The 25,980-nt window shown below is 40.6% G+C and overlaps 1 protein-coding gene across 1 annotated transcript; it reads right to left on the bottom strand.

The window, feature by feature from the left end:
- Positions 1–737: 737 nt before the first annotated feature.
- On the bottom strand, positions 738–25,475 carry foxred1 (FAD-dependent oxidoreductase domain containing 1). The gene is made up of 11 exons (XM_085289776.1): positions 25,198–25,475; positions 24,566–24,786; positions 24,256–24,366; positions 23,862–23,980; positions 23,415–23,509; positions 21,205–21,306; positions 7,350–7,426; positions 5,524–5,684; positions 4,009–4,138; positions 3,331–3,435; positions 738–3,100 (listed from the first exon to the last, which is right to left on the bottom strand). Exons 1-11 carry the CDS (start codon positions 25,355–25,357, stop codon positions 2,846–2,848), a joined length of 1,536 nt encoding a protein of 511 aa, XP_085145902.1. The 5' UTR covers positions 25,358–25,475; the 3' UTR covers positions 738–2,845.
- Positions 25,476–25,980: the final 505 nt, after the last annotated feature.

The following is a 25,980-nucleotide window of genomic DNA, read 5'->3' as shown; positions in this document are numbered from 1 at the left end:
CATCTTCAGTTTCTTCAGTTCTAAAACCACAAGATAAAGAGTCCAAGGTAGTGGGGGTTGTCCCTTAGACCTACTAGGGCCAGTTTTCGCCTTTTCCCCTTCTTATGCACCTCATCACTGTGGTGTACATCCTTCTTCCTAAAAAGCATTATTGTAGCCAGTTAATTCTTTCCCCTGACCTTACAGCAGTATTCTTTTTTTTTTTTTATCATCCACACCAGTGTGACATTTTCCAGTTTGAAAGGTTAATTTTTGAATATATTTAGAATAAACAGATCCAGTCTTGGTATGAAAAATGAAAAGTCTGTTTTGAAACGTTCAGACTCCGATCTGGCATCCAGACCGCAGCTCCTGCTGCCTACATGTGTGCCCCGAAGAAATATTAACTCGCATGATAATCACAGGCAAAATATACAAGTGGCAGCTGTGGTACTGACTTGAATTAATCACCTAGCTCTGGGTTCTAAATCTATACAGAGTTTGCATGAAACATGTCAGAAGCGATGACGCGCCAAGCTTAAAATTACCCACTGAAATGGCGCCATCTGCTGCATGTTTTGTGTAAAACACCAGGAACTCCTGCATAAAAGACTGTTTTGTTTGCAGTGCTCGATAAGAAAGTAAGGCGGATGTTTTTAAGAAATGAAATGCTTTGAGAGTGTCTACATATAAGGTCTTATTTTGAAAAGGTTCAGTATCTGTATATTTATGATCGTACTGACCACCTGCTGTGCCGCCTTTTATGCGCTTTTTAATCACACAAATTCAATACAGAGTAAACATTCTGACAGTAAATCATACTGAGAGAAAGCAGATAACACCACCTTATATATGTTTACACATTTAAGTGTATGACAGATATAGTTTTTCACTTTCAGTAAGCAGATGATTGTCAAAGACATTTTTTTAATGATGTTTTTTAAGACATGGAAACTGCAAAGTTCAGCTTACACAGGATAATCCGATGATCCTGTCACTAATTAGTTATTTGGAAAATTAGCTTTTCTTCTTTCTAAAGTTAAATGAGTCACTGCACCTTTTTTATGCCTATTCCTTCTGGAGATTTAAAAGAGGAGCAGCGGCAACAAATGAAGGAAACAGGAAGTCAGGCAACAACTCCACGTTTTTCTTGAAAAATTGTCTTACTGATAAAAATGTAATTACACTGATCAATACAACACAATTACAGTATATTGATCAAATTAGACAAATACACAAAAAGTATACAAAGCTGTTAAAAGTACCACAGTTAAACCGTTGCATGGGACAGCACATATGCATCTGATGATGTTTCACTCTAAATTTGCACGTTCCGACTGCGTAACGGTACCAAACAGCCGAGTTCAGTGGAAATCTGGAAAGCAGAAGTTATTCCTGTTACTCTGTATCAGGAGTGAGTCAGCTGCTGGCTCACCTCCATGCATATTTTTTGTCTTCTAATGAAGAAGCATCTCTTAGTTCCACTTTATTCTCAGTGGTTCCTCCTGCTGATTTCTTTAGAAAGGAACATTATTGCCTCTGAAATCAGACTAATAAAAGATACTGGTGCTGCCAGTAAGGTTCATTATTAAATGAAATCAAATGATCATTTAAAAGAATTAAACTCTTGATTTAAAACATGTTCTATATGCACGGAAAAAGTCCAAATTAAAGGATAATTCAGTTCACCACACCTTTGGTCTCATCACAGCAATAAGCGGGGCGTGGCCACGTGACCGGCTGACGGTGCCCACTCAATTCAACGCTTGATAGTTTACCAAATTGAAATGCACAGAGGAGCCAGTCAGTTTCAAAATGAAAGACCCCGAGCAGAGTAGGTGCTCTGAATCTGAAGCAAAATCTTGTAGGAAGTCATTTCCAGGGTTTTTATATTAAATATGACACTTTTACTATTATGGTTTATAACATAGTCTGAGCAACAGTTTTACTGTTTGCCTTTTTTGTGTTTAATGTCTTTAAGATCTTAAATAGTGTTTTCTGAAGATTTGTGTGCCTGAGAATTGGAAAAAATTCAAAATCTTTAAATATAATAAAGAAATGTATCAAAATCCAGGCTGAAAAAGTAAAATTTAGGGCATACTGACTCATTATTTTTGGTAACATCCATTAATACCCTAATTTATTTGTTTTTTGTTGTTGTAATTTTTAAAATTGAAAAAGTGGGATCACTAATACATACATTTTTTCCTTATTATCAGATTATAAACTACAACAGAAAGTTGTAAAATTGATTAACAATATCAGCTATCATCACCATTTGGCTGTGATAATTGTGTAGTGAAGATTTGAGGCTGTGACAGCCAAATAATTTAATTTTAATAACTAAATCACACGTCAGCTACACATCAGAAAAAGCAACATATAAATACCTTTAAGATACGGGACTCATTTATGTCTTTCAGTGACACATCAGAGAGATCACACTATGAAAAATCTTATTTAAAGAACCAAATAAATGTTCTCTGAACCTGCTGTTGTGAGAACTGTGTTAAAATCTTTAAAGACGAATCTTTTAAAAGGCCCTTTCATTATTTTGTCACTACCTGGCAGGATGTCTAATAATAACCTGAGACATCTGTCCACTCTGACCTCTTTGCAGTCCCAAATGGTCAGGAGACATTATTCCCGCAGCTCCTGAAGGCTGGAAATGTGCCGTATTCGGGCCTTTTCTTAAATCACTGAGGTTTTGCTTTTGCTTATCTAGATTGTAGAAATTATACTACCCAGATCTTATAAATCAATTTGTGTCATTAAAGTTATGTTTCCAGCTACAAAAATAAGACTTAGGTTATAATAATTTGGCTTCGGCAGGATGTGAAAGATATGATTTCAGGGTTCGGCTCAGCTACACGATGTTCCTCTCCAGCTTTGGTTCCTGCGTCAGAATCCGGTTGAAACTGAAGCCGCTCAGGTCCAGCGTTTTATAGTTTCCGTCCAGAATCAGCTCCGCCACAGCGCGACCCACCGCAGGCGAGTGCTGCAGGCCATGGCCGCTGAAGCCCGTGGCGAAGTACATGTTGTTGATCAGGGGGTGCGTACCGATGATGGCGTTCTGGTCAAAGGTGTTGTAGTCATAGAAACCTGCCCAGGCACTGGTCACCTGAGGGGAAGAATGTGAGGACAAATTATGTTATTGTAAGTGATAAAGAGAGATCATAATCATTGTTTTGTTTTGGAAAAGCCCATTTCTGTACCAAGTTTTTAAATTTAACTCACTTAAAATATGGATACAATAAAATTAATCTGCAAGCTTCAAAATAAAACCAGTTCTGGCTGATAATAATGCTGGCAGTAACCATGACGTGGGTGACCACACTTTCCCAACTGTACCTTAAGTTTCTCGAAAGCAGGAACTCGAAAGGCCAAATGAGGCCAGACATTCTCCTCAAAGAAACTGTGCTCCACCTCTAGATTACTGGCGTCTGGCTCTGCCGCCTGAGGACACACAACCAGTGCAAACAACGACATGATTTGCTCAGCTGTTGAATGTTAACATAAGGAAACAGCTCAGACGTCTTGATGCATTCTCAATCATCCAGGAAAGTAAATCTCCAAAAGTTGATTCTGTTCATCTGGACGTAGCATTTGAGTTCCTCCAGGGAGAAACGCTGGTGTGAGCGCGGAGTCAAGGAGGCCATTTACGTGAAAAGGGAAAGACCATCTCTGAATCGAGGAGGGGGCCTAAGGGTACATCTGTCGCCGTCTTACAACGCTGTGATTGCAGCCATTCCCCAACTCTCTGTGAATGGTACTCATGGCCATTGACCAGTGGTTGTTGATCAATGGTCATGAGAATTTGCATAATTACGATTAAGTAACTGACCTCCCAGCCCATTGTTCCTTCAGTGGGCTGGTTTCAGTCATTAGTTTATAAGATTGGGAAAACCTGCAGTCAGCTGAGACTGAAGAAGTCACTTGGAAGAGTGACGAAATGTTTCTCCCACAAAACGCTACGTCCAGATGAACAGAATCAACTTTTGGAGAAACAGCTCAGAGATAAAAACCAACCTCCTCTGGCGAGGCCCCGGTGATGTAGTTCCCACCTAACCCCTCTCTCCTGACGTAAACTCCTGAGTAATCGATTAAGAAAGGAGTGTCTAGACCGGGACCATCAGGACAGCGGACCACATACACATACCTGAAAAACAGTGACGAAGTAAACAGCTCAGAGTCGTACATCCAGTATGATATTATATCAGCTGATATTTCATTTCATGCCAAGATGTAAGTGAGGTTTCTCTGGCATGAACGTGATCAGACATTTACTCTGTTCTGCGTGGAAAAGTGTCTACAAAGAATTATCCAGAGAGCTCAAAACTCTGTCTTATAAAATGTTTATGTGATGGTTTGACAGCCGTTCAAGGCGGCACGAGGAAAGATTTAGTGGAGGTTTAAATAAGGCAGAAAAATGGGTAGCTTTTCAAAACACAGCCCACAGCTTAAGGTGAAAGTTTAATTTAACATGTGGCTTTTCTGAATTCATGCCAGGTAACCTTCAATACCTAAAAATACCATGCCCCAATGATTACTTAAAATGTGGGTGCAGGAAAGCAAGGAAGCAACATTTGGGAGTTTTAGAAGAAATAGAAGAAAAAAGTATCAAAAAAATCCGTCTCTTGTTTTAATGACATCGAATTTTTAAGGGTGTGGGCTATATTATAGACTATACTAACCTTTCCTTCTTTAGTTGTAATTACACAATATTATTAAGGATACACGTTATATTATAGACTAGCCTAACCTCCTTTTTTTAGATTGCAATGTATAAATGAGGTAGGTAGGCTTTTTTATAATACGGTCTGCACTGTGTTGTATATTTACAATTATAGAGAAACCTAACGTCTCCTTACATTATAATTGTACAGCAGTATCAGGGGTGCAGGCTGTATTATAAAGTATCCGAACTTTCCCTCTTTACATTTTTCTTCTTTCGACTGCTCCCTTTAAGATTCAGCACAGCAAATCATCTCCCTACATCTCACCCTATCCCGAGCATCCTTTGTTCTCAGCTAACAGTAGCACAGTTTCCATCAGCACTCTGTTAGCCAAAGCCAATGGAGGTGGTCTTTGTCAAGCCGAGCTCAGACCTATTTGGTATGGAAATCTCATTTTTTGATTTAATGGTGAATGTCCTTTCGTATTAAACACACCCATTTATCCAAGTTTGGGACTGGCAGTAGGGGTGCAATGGCTCTACCTAAATCTAAAGCCACCATTTACACAGAATGCTTGAGTCTGATGGCATACATACTCAAACAGTCCAGGTCATGCCGACTAAAGTTATGTGACTGACTCGCTTGTATCCTACTTAGATTCATTTTTATCTGTAGTCTAAATGATGCAGAGCAAGAGTAAAATGAAAAGACTGCAGATGGTAGACGCTGACAGGCAGCGGCATGAAGTTGGTTTTTCAATTTTCGGGGTGCAGAGTCTGAAAAAAGCTGTCTGGTATTGATGCGGTTCGCTGTATGAGGCGCTGCCTTTCAAAGAAAACTCTAGCAGCCCCTCGAGTCAATAGCCTACCTTTTCCGTGGCTCAACAGGCAGTGGGATTCCAGCGATGGACTGCTTGGGGCCAAAGCCAATTCCCAGCATCTCGGTCAGTTTACCAGAAAAGGCTCCTGCTGCATTCACCACAATAGCGCACTCCACTGGCTGGTACTCCAGGCTGTGTGGCATCTGCACCTGCTCGACACAAGCAGACATCCCATCATCAGAGGTGGGAAAAAAAAAAAGAAGTACAAACTTTTTACTTTTACATTTTCAAAACAGGCCCATTAATTTTGGTTTGACGTACTTGAGAGGAGTTATTTTTTCACGGCACTGTGAGCCTTCAAACATCAAACCGATTTGAGTCTGAGCAGGAACACATGAAAGGCAGCCCTGCACGTGTATTAATCACCAGGAGATGTGGCATAAAAAGAGATGAAAGAGGGGGAAAAACTGTGTGGCATAGTTAAAGAGGTTAAAATGGGACGGTGTTTTTATTTATTTATTTTTTGGCACAACACCGGCATGACTGCAGGTGTCCATAAGTCGCTGTACTTCAGCATCTCGCTAGCCACACACAAAACAAGCGTGCATAAAGATCTAACATGTTGCTTCAAGTTGATAGCTAAAGGTCCAGCTGCCGTATTTCACAGGGAGAGACAAGTACAGAATTATGTACTTTTACCTCCTCTACCCATCATGCACGTTTGTGCTTTTTCTGATTCAGTGCACAGTTTTAACAGAAGTATTTCGTGCCAATCAGTCAGCTGGAGCTTGAATTCCATATTTTCATTCTTGGACTCTTAGCAGAGTAGCTCAGCATATTTCACAGATCAAAATAATTCTAATGTGAAGGTTGGCCGGTTAAAGAAATCCTTTTTTAGCACACAATATTTGTCAAATTGAGATCAAAATTCCATAAACAACATACAACCGTACTAATTATTTAAAATAATATCCCAGAAAGGACAGCACTGTTTCAGCTGCTCAAGAGGACACCAATAGCAATAGCTGTGAAGAGTTTTAAAATGGCTGATTGTTGCAAAGCAGTATTGTTTAAGGGAAGAGCAAGACCTTCACCTGAGGTAACAGAAAACTGCAGAGAGCTACTTGATGACCTCTGGGAAATATGTTTCCAGGTTTCTTCAGTGAACATGCAGGAAACGTTGGTTAATGACTGATTAGTCTACAGATTATAATAATCCTTTGGTAATATATTGTGCAGTGAAGGATCTCTATGCTGATGGTAATATTTCCTCATCTGGACAGATGTCAGACAGTTTAGTCGTCCTAAGACACATTTCTAACGACGTAATGCAGCTCACAAGTTTTATGGCTTCCCTTTCTGACTCCTTCCTGCCTGCACTCCACAATCCCTCCTGGATTTAGTGCTCTAAAAAAAAAAAAGGTATTAAAAGCACCACAAGACAAATTTATGAGGTACTTAGTGCCAGTAATCAGGCGGTGTGGGACACATTAAACAGGACGAGGTCACCTGGGAAGAAATTGCAGTTGATATATGGTCTGAAGGGATTTGAAGAACATGCCATCCATCTGTTGTTATTCAGACTTCACACATTCATTGAGAATCAGCAGAGCTTTTGTACGCAATAATTTTAGTATATTTAATGATACAATAAAGTTTTACTTGAGCAGTTGAAGACACTGCACTGCACAAGTGTCACAGCAACTGAGAATTCCCCTCTAAAGCTTAGTAAACATTAACATAAGTGAACCAAACCGAGGGAGGTACAAGTCAGAGACTTCTCTAACATGTTAGCGATCACACAGAATAATAAATAAACAGCTTTATACGCTTCGCTAATCTCACAGACATTCAGCACTTGCAGTTCCACTTACTTTGACTGACTTTATTCTCCTCAGATCCAGCTTTTCTCCATCAGTTGTCGTTATCACGCTTGTCGTATATTTAAATTCTGTGTGAGAAACACATTAAAACCAATTTTCAACACAAAGAAAAAGAAGAAGAAGTTACTTTCAGCTGCTCCCTTATTCACAACGGGTCACCACAGCAGATATTTGATTTGGCAGATTTTCACACCCTTCCTGAGACAAAACACGGGGGACTTTTGTCTCCTATTGGGATCCAACCTTTTGCTATTTAGGCGAATGTAGGAACTGAAATACTCATGTACGGAAGCCCGGAGTTGCCAACCAACTAGTTGTTGTTTTCTGAGATATGTTTTTCTTTCTTTTTTTTAAATCAGCTAAATTATTTCAGGGCTGCCAAATAACACCAGATTTTCAAAATAAAAATCATTTTTTTCAATCAATCAATTAAAAGAAGGGTGGCATGTGGAGCCAATGGGAACTCACTAACGGAAATTTGCCACATTAACGCGCTTATGGCGTTAACGTCATTTTAATGAGATTAACGCTGACAGCGTTAAAATACATTTAAAGTTAAATTATATAGAATAAAAGAGAATACATCGTTGGATCATTCATTAATGTGTATATGACTTTAACGATGCACATAGAGATGATTTTAATTGCTTATTTACCGCCTCATAGCTTATCTATCATAAACATATTACTTTATTTATGTTTTAAAACTACAAAAAATGGTGAGTAACTACAGTTTTAAAGCAAAGTTTAAATTTCTACATCCTAATCTTGTCCCTCCACTTGTTCTATCAGTCCTCTCATCCAACGAATGATGTAAGATTAATATTTCTCTAAAGCCATGAAGAAAACTGCCTGAGGAAATCAGGTCAGCAGAGTCAGAGACTTCCTCTCTTCTTAAGACAGAGAAAACCTCTGATTTTATTGGTCTGCTCTGTGTGAATATGTGATACGAGTGAATTCTTTTTATACAGGAGACATCGGAAGCGTTGCGCGAGGAAGCGGAAGCGCGGCAAGCGGGCGGGAGTCTGTGCTAGGCTAAAAACAAACCCTAGCCGGCCGGCTCTACCGTCCATCATCTTATCCAACGTCTGCTCCCTGGATAACAAACTGGATTACATCCGACTCCAGCAGGCCACACAGCGTGAGATTAGAGACTGCTGTGTCTTTGTTTTCACGGAAACATGGCTCAGTGAAAGAGTACCGGACGCCGCTATTCAGCTAAACGGGCTGGCCTCGTTTCGCGCCGACAGAAATGCAGCTCTGTGCGGTAAGACTCGCGGTGGCGGCTTGTGTGTTTACATCAACGAGAAATGGTGCAAGAACTCTGTGCTAGTCTCTAGTTTTTGCTCATCGCTGGTGGAGTTTGTGAAACCAACGTTTGTAAAACCATCTGTCAGGAACTTAGGGATTATCCTTGATCCTGCTCTTACGTTAGATAGTCATGTTAAATCTCTTGTTCGGTCTTGCTTTTATCATTTAAGAAATATTTCTAAATTGAGCTCTATTATATCCTATACCGAACTGGAGATTGTTATTCATGCTTTTATCTCTTCATGACTGGACTATTGCAATTCCCTGTTTACTTGTTTAAATAAAGGTTCTTTGGAGCGTCTGCAGATCGTTCAGAATGCTGCAGCAAGACTTTTGACGAAAGCTTCTAAATTTTCACATATAACACCGTTGCTCATGCAGTTACATTGGCTTCCTGTTGAATTTAGAGTCCAGTTTAAGATTTTGGTTTTAACTTTCAAGGCTCTTCAACAACAAGCACCACCATATATCATTGAACTTTTACAGCCCTATGCCCCTAGTAGGTCTCTGAGGTCGAGTAGTCAGGGCCTACTTGTCATTCAGTATACGAGACTGAAAACTAGGGGTGATAGAGCTTTTGCTACTGTGGCCGCCAGACTGTGGAATTCCCTTCCTCAGGACTTACGATCCGCTGATTCATTGATTACTTTTAAAAAACAGCTAAAAACACATCTTTTTAAAACTGCCTTTTGCTAACTTTGTTTGTATTTTGTCTTTTTAATCTGTTATATCTTGTAAAGCACTTTGTGATCTCTATCTAGAAATGTGCTATATAAATAAAATTTTACTTACTTACTTACTTACTTACTTACTGTTAGATGCAGACCTTTTTACTTACCACGGGAATTCACCACTGTTTTCATTATCGGAGTGTACATTCCACCTAGCGCTAATGCTAAGGAAGCACTATGGGAATTGTATACAAAGATCAGTGAACTGCAAAATACACACCCGGATGGACTGTTTATTGTTGCTGGGGACTTCAACCATGCAAATCTCAAGTCAGTGCTTCCTAGATTCCATCAGTATGTGGACTTTGCAACGAGGGGAGAAAACACGCTGGATCTTGTTTACACAAACATCCCCGGCGCATATCGGGCAGAGCCAACTTACGGCGACTTCACTGACTTGGAGGAGTACACATCATCAGTGTCCAGCTATATCAACAAGTGCACCGATGACGTCACTGTCTCCAAGATCATCATCTCACGACCCAACCAGAAACCGTGGATTACTGCGGAAGTGCGTGCACTTCTAAGGACCCGAGACTCTGCCTTCAAAGAGGGAGATAAGGTGGCGCTTAGAAGAGCGAGGGCTGAACTTTCTCGGGCCATCAGAGAGGCGAAGCGCGCACACGCCCAGAGAATCCACAACCACTTCAAGGACAGCGGCGACACACGACGCATGTGGCAGGGCTTACAAGCCATCGCTAACTACAGGACGACACCACCTGCCTGTGACAGTGACGGCTCCCTCCCAGATGTGCTTAACAACTTCTATGCTCGGTTCGACAGGCAGAACGACGTGGCGGCGAGGAAGACCACCCCTCCTCCGAACGACCAGGTCCTGTGTCTCACTACAGCTGAGGTGAGGAAAACTCTACGCAGAGTCAATCCACGTAAAGCTGCTGGACCAGACAACATCCCAGGCAGAGTGCTCAGAGAATGTGCTGATCAGCTGGCAAATGTTCTCACCGACATCTTCAACATCTCTCTGAGCAGTGCCGTTGTCCCCACGTGCTTCAAGGCCACCACCATCGTCCCCGTGCCCAAGAAGTCTTCTGTGTCCTGTCTCAATGACTACCGCCCTATCGCACTTACACCCACCATCATGAAGTGCTTCGAACGGCTCGTCATGAGACACATCAAGACCCTGCTGCCCCCCTCACTGGACCCAATGCAATTTGCATACCGCCATAACCGCTCAACGGACGACGCCATCTCCACTGCACTCCATCTTGCCCTGACACACTTGGACAAGAAGGACTCACACGTCCGAATGCTGTACATAGATTTCAGCTCAGCATTTAACACAATCATCCCCCAACAACTGATCGGAAAGCTGAGCCTGTTAGGCCTGAACACCTCCCTCTGCAACTGGATCCTGGACTTTCTGACCGGAAGGCCTCAGTCAGTACGGATCGGGAACTGCACCTCCAGCACCACCACACTGAGCACTGGGGCCCCACAAGGCTGTGTGCTCAGTCCTCTGCTGTTCACACTGCTGACTCATGACTGTGTAGCAACACACAGTTCAAATCACATCATTAAATTCGCTGATGACACGACCGTGGTGGGTCTCATTAGCAAGAACGACGAGTCAGCGTACAGAGAGGAAGTGCAGAGACTAACGGACTGGTGTAAGGACAACAACCTGTCTCTGAATGTTGACAAGACAAAAGAGATGGTTGTTGACTTTAGGAGGACACGAGGCGACCACTCACCGCTGAGCATCAACGGCTCCTCTGTGGAGATCGTTGACAGCACCAAATTCCTGGGCGTACACCTGGAGAAGGACCTCGGCTGGTCCCTCAACACCAGCTCCCTGCACAAGAAAGCCCAACAGCGTCTCTTCTTTCTGAGAAGACTGAGAAAGGCCCGGCTTCCACCACCGATCCTGACCACCTTCTATAGAGGAACTATTGAGAGCATCCTGAGCGGCTGCATCACTGTCTGATTTGGGAGCTGTGCCATATCAGACCGCAAGACCCTACAGCGGATAGTGGGAACAGCAGAGAAGATCAGCGGGGTCTCTCTACCCTCTATGGAGGACATCTACACCACACGCTGCATTCGCAAAGCCACCAGCATTGTGGCTGATCGGACACACCCCTCTCACACACTCTTTACACTCCTGCCATCTGGAAAAAGGTACCGAAGCATTCGGGCACGCACATCCAGACTGTGCAACAGCTTTTTTCCACAAGCCATCCGTCTCCTCAGCAAAAAGGGACTGACTGATAAATACGCACACACACACATACACTAACATTATCACTCAGCTTAACTCAAATACCTCAAAACATTGAGACTGGACTGACTAACCAACACAAGCGCAAACACACTGACCTACACCACCAAACCATCGCACACACCAACCTGTAAATGCTCTTTTGCACAATATTATTACTAGATATATTATATATATATATATATATTTTTTTGCACTAACTTGTCTTGTAGCACCTTGGTTCCTGGAGGAACGTTGTTTCGCCTCACTGTGTATTTTTAAACTGTATATGGTTGAAGTGACAATAAAGTTGAACTTGAACTTGAGATGCCTGTGTAACATAACAGTTTTGTAAAACACAACCTCAATCTCTGTGTAACACACAAGGTGTCCTTTGGTGCCTTGAGGCTCCAGCTGTGGCAACATCAGTCACCAAGGGATAAACGTCCTGGTTTAGAGACCTACAAAGCCTGTGCTAAGCAGCTGGAGGGTTTTTTTGTTTTGTTTTTCTTATTTATTTATTTTTTTGAGGGGGGGAATACGCTCCAGATTTAAAAGCAAGGAGACAGCGTTTCACTTCCCAGTGGGATCACTTTGTTCCCCCTTTGTCACCCCCCTGGTTCTGTTTAGGCACTAAAAACTACCCACTGAGCTTTAGGAAAAGATTGTGTTTTTTTTTTTTTTTTAAATCCACCACTTCATAATGGTGAATAGTGAGTTTTTAGACTCGTCTCACTTATGCTAGAACAAGGTGAGTCGAGGACAGTGAATCCCTATTAATGGAAAGAGAACGGACCGGTTGCTGTTGATTTTGTGGTCTGTTTGTTTTGTTAAGAGTGCTAGTATACAGTGTTGGGGAGTAACGGAATACATGTACCGCCTTTACGTATTTAAAATACAAAATATGAGTAACTGTATTCCGTTACTGTTACCGTTGAAAAAGGTGGTATTCAGAATACAGTTACTTTGTTGAAATAAATGGATTACACGGCGGTACTTCCCTGTTTCATATTGTCGCCGGTCAGGACTGTTTGGGTTTTGTTTGACAGCTATGTTCTGTTGTTCCAGGCGGCAGCGTTACGGTTGCCATGGTTACAGGGTGACGCTCTCTCTCTGCGTGTTTCCTCGGTGAGAGAGTGCCTTTTTGTTGTTGCTGTGCTAAGCTAATAGGCAGAATGCTACAGGTATAGCTCTAAAGAATGTAGCATCATAGGCAGTGTAGTCCGTGCTGCAGGGAGAATGGACTGCCATACCCGTTATGTGTCTGTGAGCGAGGGAGGGAGAAAAAGGAAAAGTACGAGCTGTCATCGAGCAAAGACGGGAGCTGGAAGCATGTAAATATAATAACTAGAAAGCGAAAATTTCAGAAGAAATTTTAAGTGTGCCTATGCCGCTGCTAATCAGTGTAGTTTGCCATTCATACGGCTACAGAGAACAAAACTCAGCAGAGCAGCCATTCTCCACCATGAACTATGGTAAAAACAAACACTGCTCACGCCTCACAAATGACAGCTTACAGTTTTGTGTAAAGATGAGGTGACTTCGTACAGCCCCGATTTGAAGACGCTGTGCACACAGGTTCATGAGCAGAAGTCCCATTGTACCACAGCAGACCCAACAATGTTTGCATGAACACGCTTTGAAGCATTACGTTATGGACCAATTTTCACACATGGTTGGTGTACCCACACAGAGGGCTGTAGCTTTTCAACTCACAGCCCAACACACACCCAAAAAACAGCCGAGAGAGCATAGACTTTACGCCCGAGAGACGTGATTGCAGATGCCGCTCAGGTGGGTCCACCTCTACGGTGGCCCCTAGAGACAAAGCACGTACAAACTCCAAAACACTTACAAAATCCAAAACACATGCAAGCTCCAAAACACTTACAAAATAAAAAACACATGCAAAAGACAAAACACGTACAAAATACAAAAAACATGCAAAATCCAAAACACGTACAAAATACAAAACACGTGCAAACTCCAAAGCACTTACAAAATCCAAAACACTTACAAAATAAAAAACACATGCAAAAGACAAAACGCGTACAAAATACAAAACACATGCAAACTCCAAAGCACTTACAAAATCCAAAACACGTGCAAACTCCAAAACACGTACAAAATCCAAAACACATGCAAACTCCAAAACACGTACAAAATACAAAACACGTACAAAATCCAAAACACATGCAAAATCCAAAACACGTACAAAATACAAAACACGTGCAAACTCCAAAACACATGCAAAATACAAAACACGTGCAAAATACAAAACACGTACAAAATACAAAACACGTGCAAAATCCAAAACACGTGCAAAATCCAAAACACGTGCAAACTCCAAAACACATGCAAAATCCAAAACACAACGGAAGTGCTCCAGGACGCTAGGGGCAGTGTTGAGCTTTTGTTACCTAGTAACTACACAAGCCAGGAAGTACCAATGACCGGATTTGGGGTCTGCAGCCTTAAAGGCCGCATTTTAAGGCCGATTATGTCACAGCGACACGACAAAGACTGTCCCAATTCAAAGGCTGCTCGAAATGCGGCCCTCAAATGCGTCCTTAATTTCCCTGAATTTTAAGGATGGGTCTGTGTAGCCTTCATGGCCCAACATATCCCAGACTTCATAGCGCGGCGGTGGTTTGGATAATTTTGCCGAAAAAAAACGGCGGAAGCGGAGCGGACGAAGAGTAAACTTCCAGAAGTAAGTACTGAATATTATGTCACTTATTTATGCGCAAATGTTTTTATAATGAAGAACATTAAAACATTACTGTTGGCAACATGTCGGGAAAGTTATGTGACATTAGCGACGTTTGTACTAACTTGGTTTTAAAGCCTTCACTTCAAAATATTCGCCGTTCAATAGCTGACTTTAATCTTACAGAGAATGTGATGATTTTATGCGTAATTAAAGTCAGTCATGTCAGTCAGCTGACGGTTCACTCCTTAAGCTGAAAGAAAGATGCTTTAATCACAGGAGTCACACATGTGTCCACTGTACCATCTGGGAACTCTTCTTGTTTAGCACTCGTAATGACACAAACACTAAATCCTCCTTCTCTGGTGCTGTTTTGTAGCAGTGTGTACTAGTGATGGGTCGTTCGCGAACGAAATGGCTCTTAGAGCCGGCTCTTTGACGTGAACGACGCAGCCGGCTCCTTATCGCGAGCCGTCACGTGGGGGTTTTTTTTTTTTTTTTTTTCTTCTTCTTTCTCTCAGCCTCTCTCTCGCACTTTTTTTCTGCTTCACTCTGCACGCGAGCCTTGTGCTTTACGCTGGGCAGAGGGGGGAGGGGCGGTAGTTACACTCAGTAGCACAGGAACAGAGCCAGAGAGAGAAAGAGAGGCAGGGACAACAACATTAGAAAGGTATAGTAATCATCCACAACTATTTTCGGTTGCAGATGATAAAGGATTGAGAAAGTTTATTCATGCAGGTCCATATGACAGAGAATATGCATGTTCTTTTAGTTTTCATATTATAATTTATATTTAATTGTGTTGTGGTTTGCAGTGTTTTGTGTTCTTTTCACTTTAAATTTGTGAAAGGAAAAAGCTGAAAATTTAAATAGTTAAAACTTGAAATGTGAATAGTTGATTTTTGTATTATATGATTTATTTATTACATTTTATGTGGAGTGAATAAATAAAAGTATATTTACGGTGGCCCCTAGAGACAAAGCACATACAAACTTCAAATCACGTACGAACTCTGAAGCATGTACAAACTCCAAAACACGTAAAAACACGTACAAACTCCAAAACACGTAAAAACTCAAAAACACGTAAAAACACGTACAAACTCCGAAGCACGTAAAAACTCAGAAGCACATAAAAACTCAAAACACGTACAAAAGACAACAGAAGTGCTCCAGGATGCTGGGCGCAGTGTTGAGCCTTTGTTATCTTGTGGCTACACAAGCCAGCAAGTACCAACGACCGGATTTGGTGTGTGGTAATAACAGGTAAATGAACTTTTTTTTTAAATTATTTGAATATATATATATGAGTGCCTGTGTATAAATACACAAACAATACACACATGCTTTCAATTGTGTAATTTAAGTGATCTAGTAGCTCTGCTTTGGAAGTTCAGTTCATGCTAGAAATGTGTTTTGGAGTTTGTACGTGTTTTGTCTCTAGGGGCCACCGCATATATTTATATATAAACATATATAAATAAAACCACTTGTTTTTACGTTAGTAATTCCTTTTGTGCATAATTTTATATTATTGTTAATAATAAATTAATTAAAGCAACAAAACAACCTGAAGAGCCGGTTCGGAGCCGAAAGAGCCGGCTCTTTTTAGTGAGCCGAACCTAAAGAGCCGGATCTCTAAAAAGAGCCGGAAATCCCATCACTAGTGTGTACACCTGAGACTGTCACCTGTCTGTCTGTCCTGCACTCTCTCTCTGTTTCTTTCTCTCTGATTGTGGAATAAAAGTATGAACATGTATTTATAAGTCACACTTGTGTTTGAATCCTGCAGCTTATCACACATTTGATTTCTATGTGTGACACCTGCAAGTGTCCAGAGTGAGAACAGACTGAGGGACCCACTGCATTACATCATCTGTGAGGCTTTGCACCCCTGATGATCCACCAGGACAATCTCAGCAGTATGTGAGGAAGAGGAGGAGGAAGAGCCAGCAGCAGCTGACAGATGGAGAGAATAGACAGACTGTTCCCTGTTTGTGAAGGACTGCTAGAAAAGTTTAAAATAACTAATTGTCTGTCCTGAATCAGTCTTATTAGGTAATGTTCAAATAATTTTATCATTCCAGTGTTTCCAGTGTGGGAGAAAGTACTCAGGGCCTTCAAGTTACGCACTATGAAAGGCAGCAACAAGTTTAATGTTCAGAAACCTAAAGTCTGTATCAGCAGCAGAATGGAACTAAAAATAAATGTTTGTTTCAGTTCTATGAAGCTTTGAGTATTTTGGATCAGTAGCACTGCTGTGTTTGTTGCATCATATTGCTGTAATTGTTTATATGCTTTATATATTCTGAGGTAAGTTGATCTATAGTGTTACATCATATTCTATAAGGATGTTATGTGTTTGTATACTTTCTGCCCAGTTTGACCCATTTAGCAGACGTCAGCCTGTTTAAAGCTCTGATATCTATTCTGTATGACTTAAAGCAGTTATGACATGGTCTGATTTTCTCACCCAATAAAGGAATATTTAATACATCAGTCTACTCTTCATTTTATCAGAAACATATATATACTATTATATATTGTACATATTTATTAGTTTCAGATGTAGCCATTCTTGTATTTTGCTTGTTTACATTATTGTATTTTGCACAACTCTGTTGCTTGTGAAGCTCGCACACAAGAATTTCACTCACATGTGCTGTACCAATGTACCTGCACATGTGATGTGACAATAAAAGTGATTTGATTTGAAACAGCTCACAGCTTGTACATTTTCTTTTTACACATGTATGTAAGCATTTGAGCCAAATTTAATAATGCCAACATACTGAAGGAACAACATTTGTCTCTTATATATGATACACCTATATATATGCACTGTCAATATACATTTTGAAGCAGCTGCAGATGTCAGAGTAACAACTGACTGACCCCCACATAAAGTGCGTTACAGTAGTCCACAGGGGAAGAAATAAAAGCATGGATCACGGTTTCAAAGTGCTGCCTAGAAAGAAACGATTTCACTCTTGCCAGTCGCCTTAAATGATAAAAATGGACTGGTCCAACTTAAAACCAAGGGCAGTAACAACAGGTTTAAAATAAACCTCCAGGGGTTCCAAATGAAAAGAAGAGGACTCACAGGGGCCACTGGGTCCAAACACCAACAAATCTGTTTTCTTTTCATTCAAATTTAAAAAGTTTAGAGCCAACCAAGCTTTAATGTCATCTAGGCATGTCAAGAGAGGTTTTATTCAGATGCCATCCTTCGGCTTCAGTGGCAAATAAATTTGGCAGTCATTCCTATATACTTGTCTTTGAGTGAAGATTTAAGGTGGTAAGACATGTAAATAACTGCAACTTGAATCTGTACTGAAGCTCAGTATTTGACAAAGAGTTCATGTTCACTGCTGTAATACCTAATAATGACTAATATAATAACCATAATATTGTCCATATTATATTTACATTACCAAAGTGATATGACTTTAGTCTCATGAACAACATTAGCTAATTGTTATTTACTAGCTAATCTTAAATGACTGTTCAGTACAGAAATGAAGCCCAAAAATCATGTTTTACTGTCCTGTGGTCTCAGCCTCAGATACTTATCAAATCACACAAAGCTCTTGTAGAAACAAACAAACAAATGAAAAAAAAATATGTTCTCCTTCATTTCTGTCAAAAAAAGTTGTATGACACGTTTCCAGCTGTTAGTATCATAGTTGCTAGGCAACCTGGGAAGCGCAACGGATACTAGAGCCCATGTGTTTGCAACAAACTTGCCGTTTATTTTACAAATCGAGCTCAACACTGCCCCTAGCGTCCTGGAGCACTTCCGTTGTGATTTGGAGTTTGCATGTGTTTTGAATTTTGTGTTTTGTATTTTGTACATGTTTTGTATTTTGCATGTGTTTTGGATTTTGTATGTGTTTTGGAGTTTGCACGTGTTTTGAATTTTGCACGTGTTTTGGATTTTGCACGTGTTTTGGATTTTGCACGTGTTTTGGAGTTTGCATGTGTTTTGAATTTTGTACGTGTTTTGGATTTTGCACGTGTTTTGGAGTTTGCACGTGTTTTGAATTTTGCATGTGTTTTGGATTTTGCATGTGTTTTTTATTTTGTACGTGTTTTGGATTTTGTATGTGTTTTGAATTTTGTACGTGTTTTGAATTTTGTACGTGTTTTGGAGTTTGCACGTGTTTTGGAGTTTGCACGTGTTTTGGATTTTGCACGTGTTTTGGATTTTGTACGTGTTTTGGAGCTTGTACGTGTCTTGGATTTTGTACGTGTTTTGGATTTTGCATGTGTTTTGGAGTTTGCATGTGTTTTGGATTTTGTATGTGTTGAGGAGTTTGTGCGTGCTATTTGGAATTTGTAAGTGTTTTGGAGTTTATACATGCTTTGTCTCTAGGGGCCACCGTACACCTCCCCTGCAGCGGCACTGCAGACCACGCCCCGCCACACACATCAAACACGTAAAATAAATATTTATGCACTTTTGCATTCACTTTTTGTTTTTGTTATTTTTACACAGTGTTCTGAATGAATAACAATGGTCTACAGCCAGTCTTGTGTATTATTATACAAACTTTGGTTGTAAGATTCAGATAACTATTTAATAAAAGCTAAATATTTTATATGAGAGTAAGAAAGAAAAGTATATCTTTGTGCCCCAGTTACCAGCTGTCAGCTGCTTAGAAAAGGATCCTGGTGTTATTTGTCTCTCAGAAACAGTTCATAACTTCCCTTCAACTCATTCATGTCACCTAAAAGGTAAACCTGTTTCTCCATCACCAGTTCAGCTCTGATGATTCAGTAAGGACATCTCCTGGTTTCGACCAGCCGTTTTTACAGCTGTGGCTCCAGCAAACATCAGCTGATACTATAAATTAAAATCAAATGAATTCTAACAACAGCTGATCAAGCTTAAACGCGCTGCTGTTGTTTAGCGCGATAAACAAACAAGAGAGAAAAGCCGATCATTGATCAGTTTCATATTTGAAGTTGCAACAGGCGAGAGAATGACAGGAAGACTCCGCTCTGCAGCATAACGACAGAATAAATCCAGCTTTGTGTCTTTTTCCATTCTACCTGAAGTCCGGGACAAACTGCGTTTCTTTTTCAGCTCAATACGAAACGCATAATATTTTCTCTGAATGCGGGACGATTCCGTTTGTACAGAACGGTTGGCAACTCTAAGAACTAACCCTTATGAATAAAATAAAGTTCAACATCAGTAACTTAGCACGCACACAGTTGTATAGAAACTCCGTCGTGCTAGCTAGCGCGCAGTACGAGTTATTGTAACTGAAACGAAACGAGTGTGAGTCGCCTCACTGAAAGCCAAGTCCGGGTGCTTTTGAGCGAAGCCGCGCTAGCCGCGCTAGCTAGCCGGCTAGCAGCAACATCGTAAGAGAACTGTTGCTACTATGGGATGTCTTGATAAAACGAGCAGATATTTGAAGTTTACACAGCTACATTCTCGCCTGAAAATATCTTAAAAGTTTATTTTGTGACCTACAAACACTAATAAAAGCAATATATAAAACGAAGAGGTAGCCGCCATTGTTTTACTCGGCAGAGGTGTGCTATGAATTGTGGGATATGGAGTTTTCCACTAAGCATACACCCTTGCAGTTACTGTAACTATTCAATGGTTCGCGCAACCTTAAAAATTCCAATGGTTACTGAAAGCAGCGACGCTGTGCGCGCCGTTGATATTGTCGTCATTACGGTAATCCAAATAAGGGTAGACAGGCCGTACCACTCCCGGCATACCACTAGAGAGAGCCAACACACCACAAATGAAGTTTGAAATTTGTTTCAGTGGGACCAAAAGATGGAGCCAACACACCACAAATGAAGCCTTCCCATTCATTTCAATGGGCAAAAACTTGCATTAAAATATTCATATTTAAAAAACTATAGAATTAATAAACACCAAAAGTCATGAGTTACACGGCGAAATTTTAGGCGGAAAAAGGAAAATAATAAGAATAAGAATAATAAATCCGACGAATAGTAATAAGTGTGCCTCTTGGCATAGGCACACTTAATAACCACTGCAGCCAAGAAGAGTGCCTGACGAGCCCAGTTGTAAGTAAGCTATTAAGACTCAATTGTACACTGTGTTGTGTTTTCCTCCGAAACAATAAGTTCAGTTGGAGCAGCCTTTCAACGCCTCTCTCTGTAGAGCAGAGTTGACCCACACAACAAAGTAAAGCTATTTTTTTGGCTATGAGCCCGACACAGAACCCTGCGTATTAGTCAGAGGTCCCTTTACTACAGTTCGGAGCCGCGGACCTTCAGTAATAGTAATAAATCACAGCAATAGTACATTCACGTAGTTGTAAACAGCATGATAATATATTAAGTAATCCAAAGTATTCAGAATACGTTACTCTCATTGAGTAACGTAACGGAATACGTTACAGAATACATTTTGGGGCATGTATTCTGTAATCTGTAATGGAATACATTTTAAAAGTAACCTTCCCAACACTGCTAGTATAAATGAAAATGACTGGGTTGTGTCCCAAGCTACATGCCTATGGCAACAATATTATTAATACTGATTAATTTTTTTTTTAAAATTAGAAACACCTAAAATACACTCTTACAGCTGCTCCACGGGCAGTGCTTCCACCCTGTTTAATTTAAGCTCTGTAAAAGTGAAGATTCTTATTAATTTTATAGCTATTCTTATATTTTCCAAATTTAAAAGACTGATGTCGCACAAATGAAAACCCTGATTTGTCCAAAATAATTCAAAAACAAACATTCGGTTTATACAAAAACTATAAATCTTAAGCACTGAATAGGATTATAACAAGTTCTTAGCAGACGTATTTCCCCTGTGTGTGTGTGTGTGTGTGTGTTTGTTTGTTTAGTTGTCAGGACGCTGTAACGAACCTGTGACTTCCCCACAGCACTGAATGGCTCCCATGGAGATGGCCTTCCTCTTAAAGGCGTTCAGCAGAGTCCATGGGTCAAACCAGCCCTCATTCTCCAGCCCTGCATGACAGAAGATCAGACAGACATTCACAATGGTGCGCACGATTACTGAATATTACAAGGAAATCATGAACAACTGGATAAAAGTACTAAAACTGGCACATTTTCTCTTTTAAATAATTCATTTGATAAACACCATTAGCCACTTGAAATATAACATTTCTGGTTTTCTGGTTATCGATAAGTGATGCCAGACTTCAGGGAATAATACTTATCGAATATTACAATACTATTAGTACTATAATATGCCATGACTAATAGTAATAATTGAGAGAACTGCTGGAGCTCCTGAGATGTGAATAGTTTCCGTTTCTTACTGACTGTGACAAAAGAAGACAAATCAGGATCTAAAACTGGGCTGTCAGAGAATAATTAGGCGACTCCACACCACTATCATCTAATATTAGCAGATGGAAAGAACTGTCAGACGCCCTGATAAGTTAAATTACTGTTGGCTGCAGCTTTGCATTACTCAGATTAGTTTTTCTAAGGTCTTAAAACGAGAGTGTGTCATAGGCTCATATATCACAGTTAATCTTCTGCTTAAGTGTTGCAGATTTCTTAAAAATCGTGACCCAAATGATGGTGTTGGGGATTTTTGCCTGGATGGGAATCCAGTGACGTAATTGGGTGTGCAAACACAGATTAATGAATGCTTTTGCGCCTATTTTTCACTTATATATTTGGTGTGTATTTGTTACACTGGTTGTCCCAGGACAGAGCTGCAGACTGTTTTCAACATTAGTGGAAATTCTCTCCAAGAAGAGGAAGTCAAAACTTTAGGCGTTAATAAAAACTCTAATGGGATTTACAGGTGCCACGAGCTAAAGCACTTTAGCTTTAGTCTGCAGAACACGAAACAGCAGCAGAGAAAGTCACACTGTAGATATCCAGCTCAGTTAAATACAAACAGATAAGAACAAAATTCAGAGCCAAATATACAGTTGTGGTCAGATGTTTACACATGTTCTTCATGGGCATGAATGTCATGGTAATTTGGGGCTTTTAATGATTTCTTTGAACAGTTATTTTTCCAGTGTGTGATGAATGTACAGCACACTCCTTTAAGAAATTTAAAAAACAAGAATTGGGTGCACAGATTTTTATTTATTTTGGATTTCATCAGGTCAAAACCTCTGCATTCATGCTCAAATATATACATGCACCTCCACTAATATCTGTTTAAATATCCATTAGCAAGTTGTACTTTAACCATCACAAGCTTCTGGCTGGAGTGTTTCTGGTGTGTTTCCTAGTAAAGATGTGCCTTTTAAGCACAGTCCACAAATGTTCAATAAGGTTGAGGTTGATCTTTGGAAAGGCATTTCCAGAAGCTTAACATTCACCTGCTTTATCCATCCCAAAACCAGATGTGAAGTATGTTTGGAATCATTTTCCTGTTTGAACATCCAACAGTGTCCAAGTTTCAACCATCAAACTGTTGATTTGAGTTCAAGTTGAAAATTTGGAGGTAGTTCTTCATTATTCCATCCGGTTGGTGTAATAAAACAGCACCACTGGCAGCAACACAGCCCCAAGTGATGCTACCACCACCGTGCTTCACAGTTGGTACATTGTTCTTTGGTTTGAATACGTCGCCTTTACTCCTTCATAGATGTGGCCAGATAGCCTAACCTTTGTTTTATCTGACCATAAAACTTTTCTCTAGAAGGTGAATTTCAAATTTCAGTTGAGCTTGAAGGTGTCCGGTTTCAAGCAGGAGCTTCTTTCTTGGTCAGCACCCTTTCAGTCCACGGTGGCGTAAAACTTCCTCTACTATGGACAGTGGCGTTTGTGTTCTAACAGTTTCTGGTTTGTAGCACGTTCGAGCCTGTTTGGTTTTTCCAGATCTTGGTAAAGTGGTGACACATCTGAATAACTTGGACTTACTTATGAAATGATCTTAGACTTGTTGTTTAAAAATAGGCTTTCCAATTGTTCTGAGTATCATCAGTGCTACCAAACAAATTCTTTTTATGCCAGAAAAAATAAAATAACAGCTGCATTCAATCATGATCAGTGATGAGAAGCTAACATTTCTTGACCTTGTCTGGTGTGGCTGCTGATAATCATTACAGACCTTCAGTTCACATTTTATTTGCACTCACCGTATGAAGCAAGAACCACACCCTCTGTGTTTACCCACGGAAACTTCTCCTTCAGTTGTGTCGGAGACAGAAGAGACACTTTGGCTCCAGCGTACCTGAAATGTGAGTTAAATTTTAGCTTCCTGATATCCCAAAAACTCACAAACTTAGCAACTAATATGTAACTAATCACAGAATAAGATGAAAAATGTCCTTAGTGTTTTTATTGATTCATTCTAGCACCTTACAGAAATCCTCTAGGACAGAAAATGGAAAAATGTATAATTTATAAACCCTATGGCTGTTTTATGAGTTCAGTTTCTTTCCAAAATGTAAATATATCAGGACATTTTTAAAATTAACTGCAACTCTGAAAATTAATAATGGCAAATGACCGTTCACGGCCCTTCACGTTACACACTGTGGGTTTTTACTGTGGTATGAGCACTGGTTTCTTGAGCCTGATACCTTTGGGTGCTGTAGTTCTCCTCCATGATGTGAGCCACCGCTTCACTGGCCAGGAAGAGGTATCCCGAGTGGTTAAACTGCAGGTCTATGGGGTCTTCGTTCAACACACCGAGATGCTCCTGACGGGATTCAGAGGTGTGACAGTTTGCACTCTTTAAATAAAACATTTAACTGCATTTTGTATTTAATATCAAAATTTGTTTGATGATCTGAGACATACAGGAAAAATCAGGAAGGGGGGGAATTTTTTCACAGCACTGTATGACAGAAAAAAGTATAATAGGTCCTCTTTGATCTCATCTGACATGTCTATAAAGTGTTCACATATTAACAAAGCGCATGTTCTGTCACATTTAATGATTAAAAGCCTCATTGTTCATTTCCAGTGACCTACATTGATGTTCCTTATGAAGTCGGCAGAGGCCAGGGAGAGGTGGATGTTCTCCGGCAGGGAGAACTGCTGTCGGATCCCCCCAGCAGATAGCACTGTGGAGGCCTGGGAGTACTGCGAACAGTCAGGGGGAGCAGTTTATGAATATGAGGAGGAAAAGGCAGAGGATTAGTTTGAACAGCAGTGAGGACATGACTCATGAGCACAGTATGATCCTTTCTCCTGACACTTTGAATAGATTTAAATCATGCAATTTTTTGAAAGGAATAAAGTGACACTGCTAGTCTACACTCATTATCTCTCAGTCCCTCACCGTTGGGTCCTTTTCCACAACCAGGACCCGCACCCCTCCGCGCACCATCTCCTTCTGTTTCAGCCAGTAGGCGATGGACCAGCCCACCACCCCGCCTCCCACGATCACGATATCCGCCCTCTCTGGAGGAAGGTTGGGGTTGATTTCCAGAGGAGTCCAGCTGCTCCCAGGAAGCGCGTCCATCGCCTTCTTCCGCATAGCTTCCATATGGGTCTCCAGATCTGAGCCACAAAACCCCAAACTTTACACTCTCTCAAGGTTACTTGCAAATGTTTACCTTCAGCTAAGAAATTAAAATGATTCCTGGTACTTTAGCTATCACTCTCAAATACGGCATATAAAACAGTTTATAAATTACAAACACTTTAACGCAAATTAACATGCATGGTTGTTCCTTTTGAATTTTCGGCCAAATCGTTTAGTAGTTTAGTGCAAAGAACTATAAAAGTTGTTATTTGAAACACTGTATGCAACCGAATTGCAGACAGGCTTCTAGTAGCTTATTAAAACTGTTTAGCTGGATCCTAAAAGTTGCACATATTTATAGAAACACAAACCATTGGATAATTTTAGTATTTTTAAATGTAAGCTGGTTTGCTGAGTTGCACAACAGTCGTCCTGGTTACTCCCACCTTTGAAGAAGTCATTTCGTAGAGATGTGCCTGTGCTAAAGCTTTGACACAGAGACAGATGTCCGTTCAGCCATGTGGATCGACGTGTAACCTGTGTGGAGGTGAGTAATCCACGAGCCGGCCCCACCTTCACCTGCAGCCGCCGCCACATGGCAGACATGGCTGGGCTTCAGTAAGCTAATCGGCTAGCTAAAGTGAAACACGATGCAAACCAAAACAAGAGCAGCGTGAGCAAACTTTCATTCTTCCTCCATCACAACAGCACTAACGGTCTAACCTTGCAGCGCTGCTAACAAAAACACGCAGCACGACCGGTTTCACTTAGGCGTCCTTCAAAATAAAAGAACCAATCTGGACCATTTAGCGGATTAGTGTGTGAAGCAGTGATGCATTCACCTTTTCTGACACTTCAGAAGCCAGAAATCCGCACCTAAGCAACCATTAACAATAAAAAGCGCTCGAAGTTGAATTGTACTTAAAGTAAGGGCAGTGCAATAGCTTTAAAAACTTTTATTTTGCCCCCCTTTTAAAAAAATCACACGGATTAATTTCATATCTTCCAAACTGTCCCACAACTGGAGAATCTGATTTGTACTTTTTATTTGTGTATGTGTGTAGATATATATGTCCAGATTTCACCCCATATACAAAAGAAACAAGATGTATTTTGCAAAGGATGCAAAAAATAACAGTAGCAGACCCTTTTTTTTTTTCTTGTTGGCTTCATTGTTTAGCTCCACAACACAGGCATAAAGTGTGATATATTTTGGAGGTCCAAAGGAA

This window comes from Mchenga conophoros, linkage group LG10, assembly GCF_057382185.1.
Source record: "Mchenga conophoros isolate Kocher_MC1m ecotype Shallow Benthic linkage group LG10, M_conophoros_male_GT1.1, whole genome shotgun sequence".
Taxonomy (NCBI): domain Eukaryota; kingdom Metazoa; phylum Chordata; class Actinopteri; order Cichliformes; family Cichlidae; genus Mchenga; species Mchenga conophoros.
This window is presented reverse-complemented; position numbering and strand designations above follow the sequence as displayed.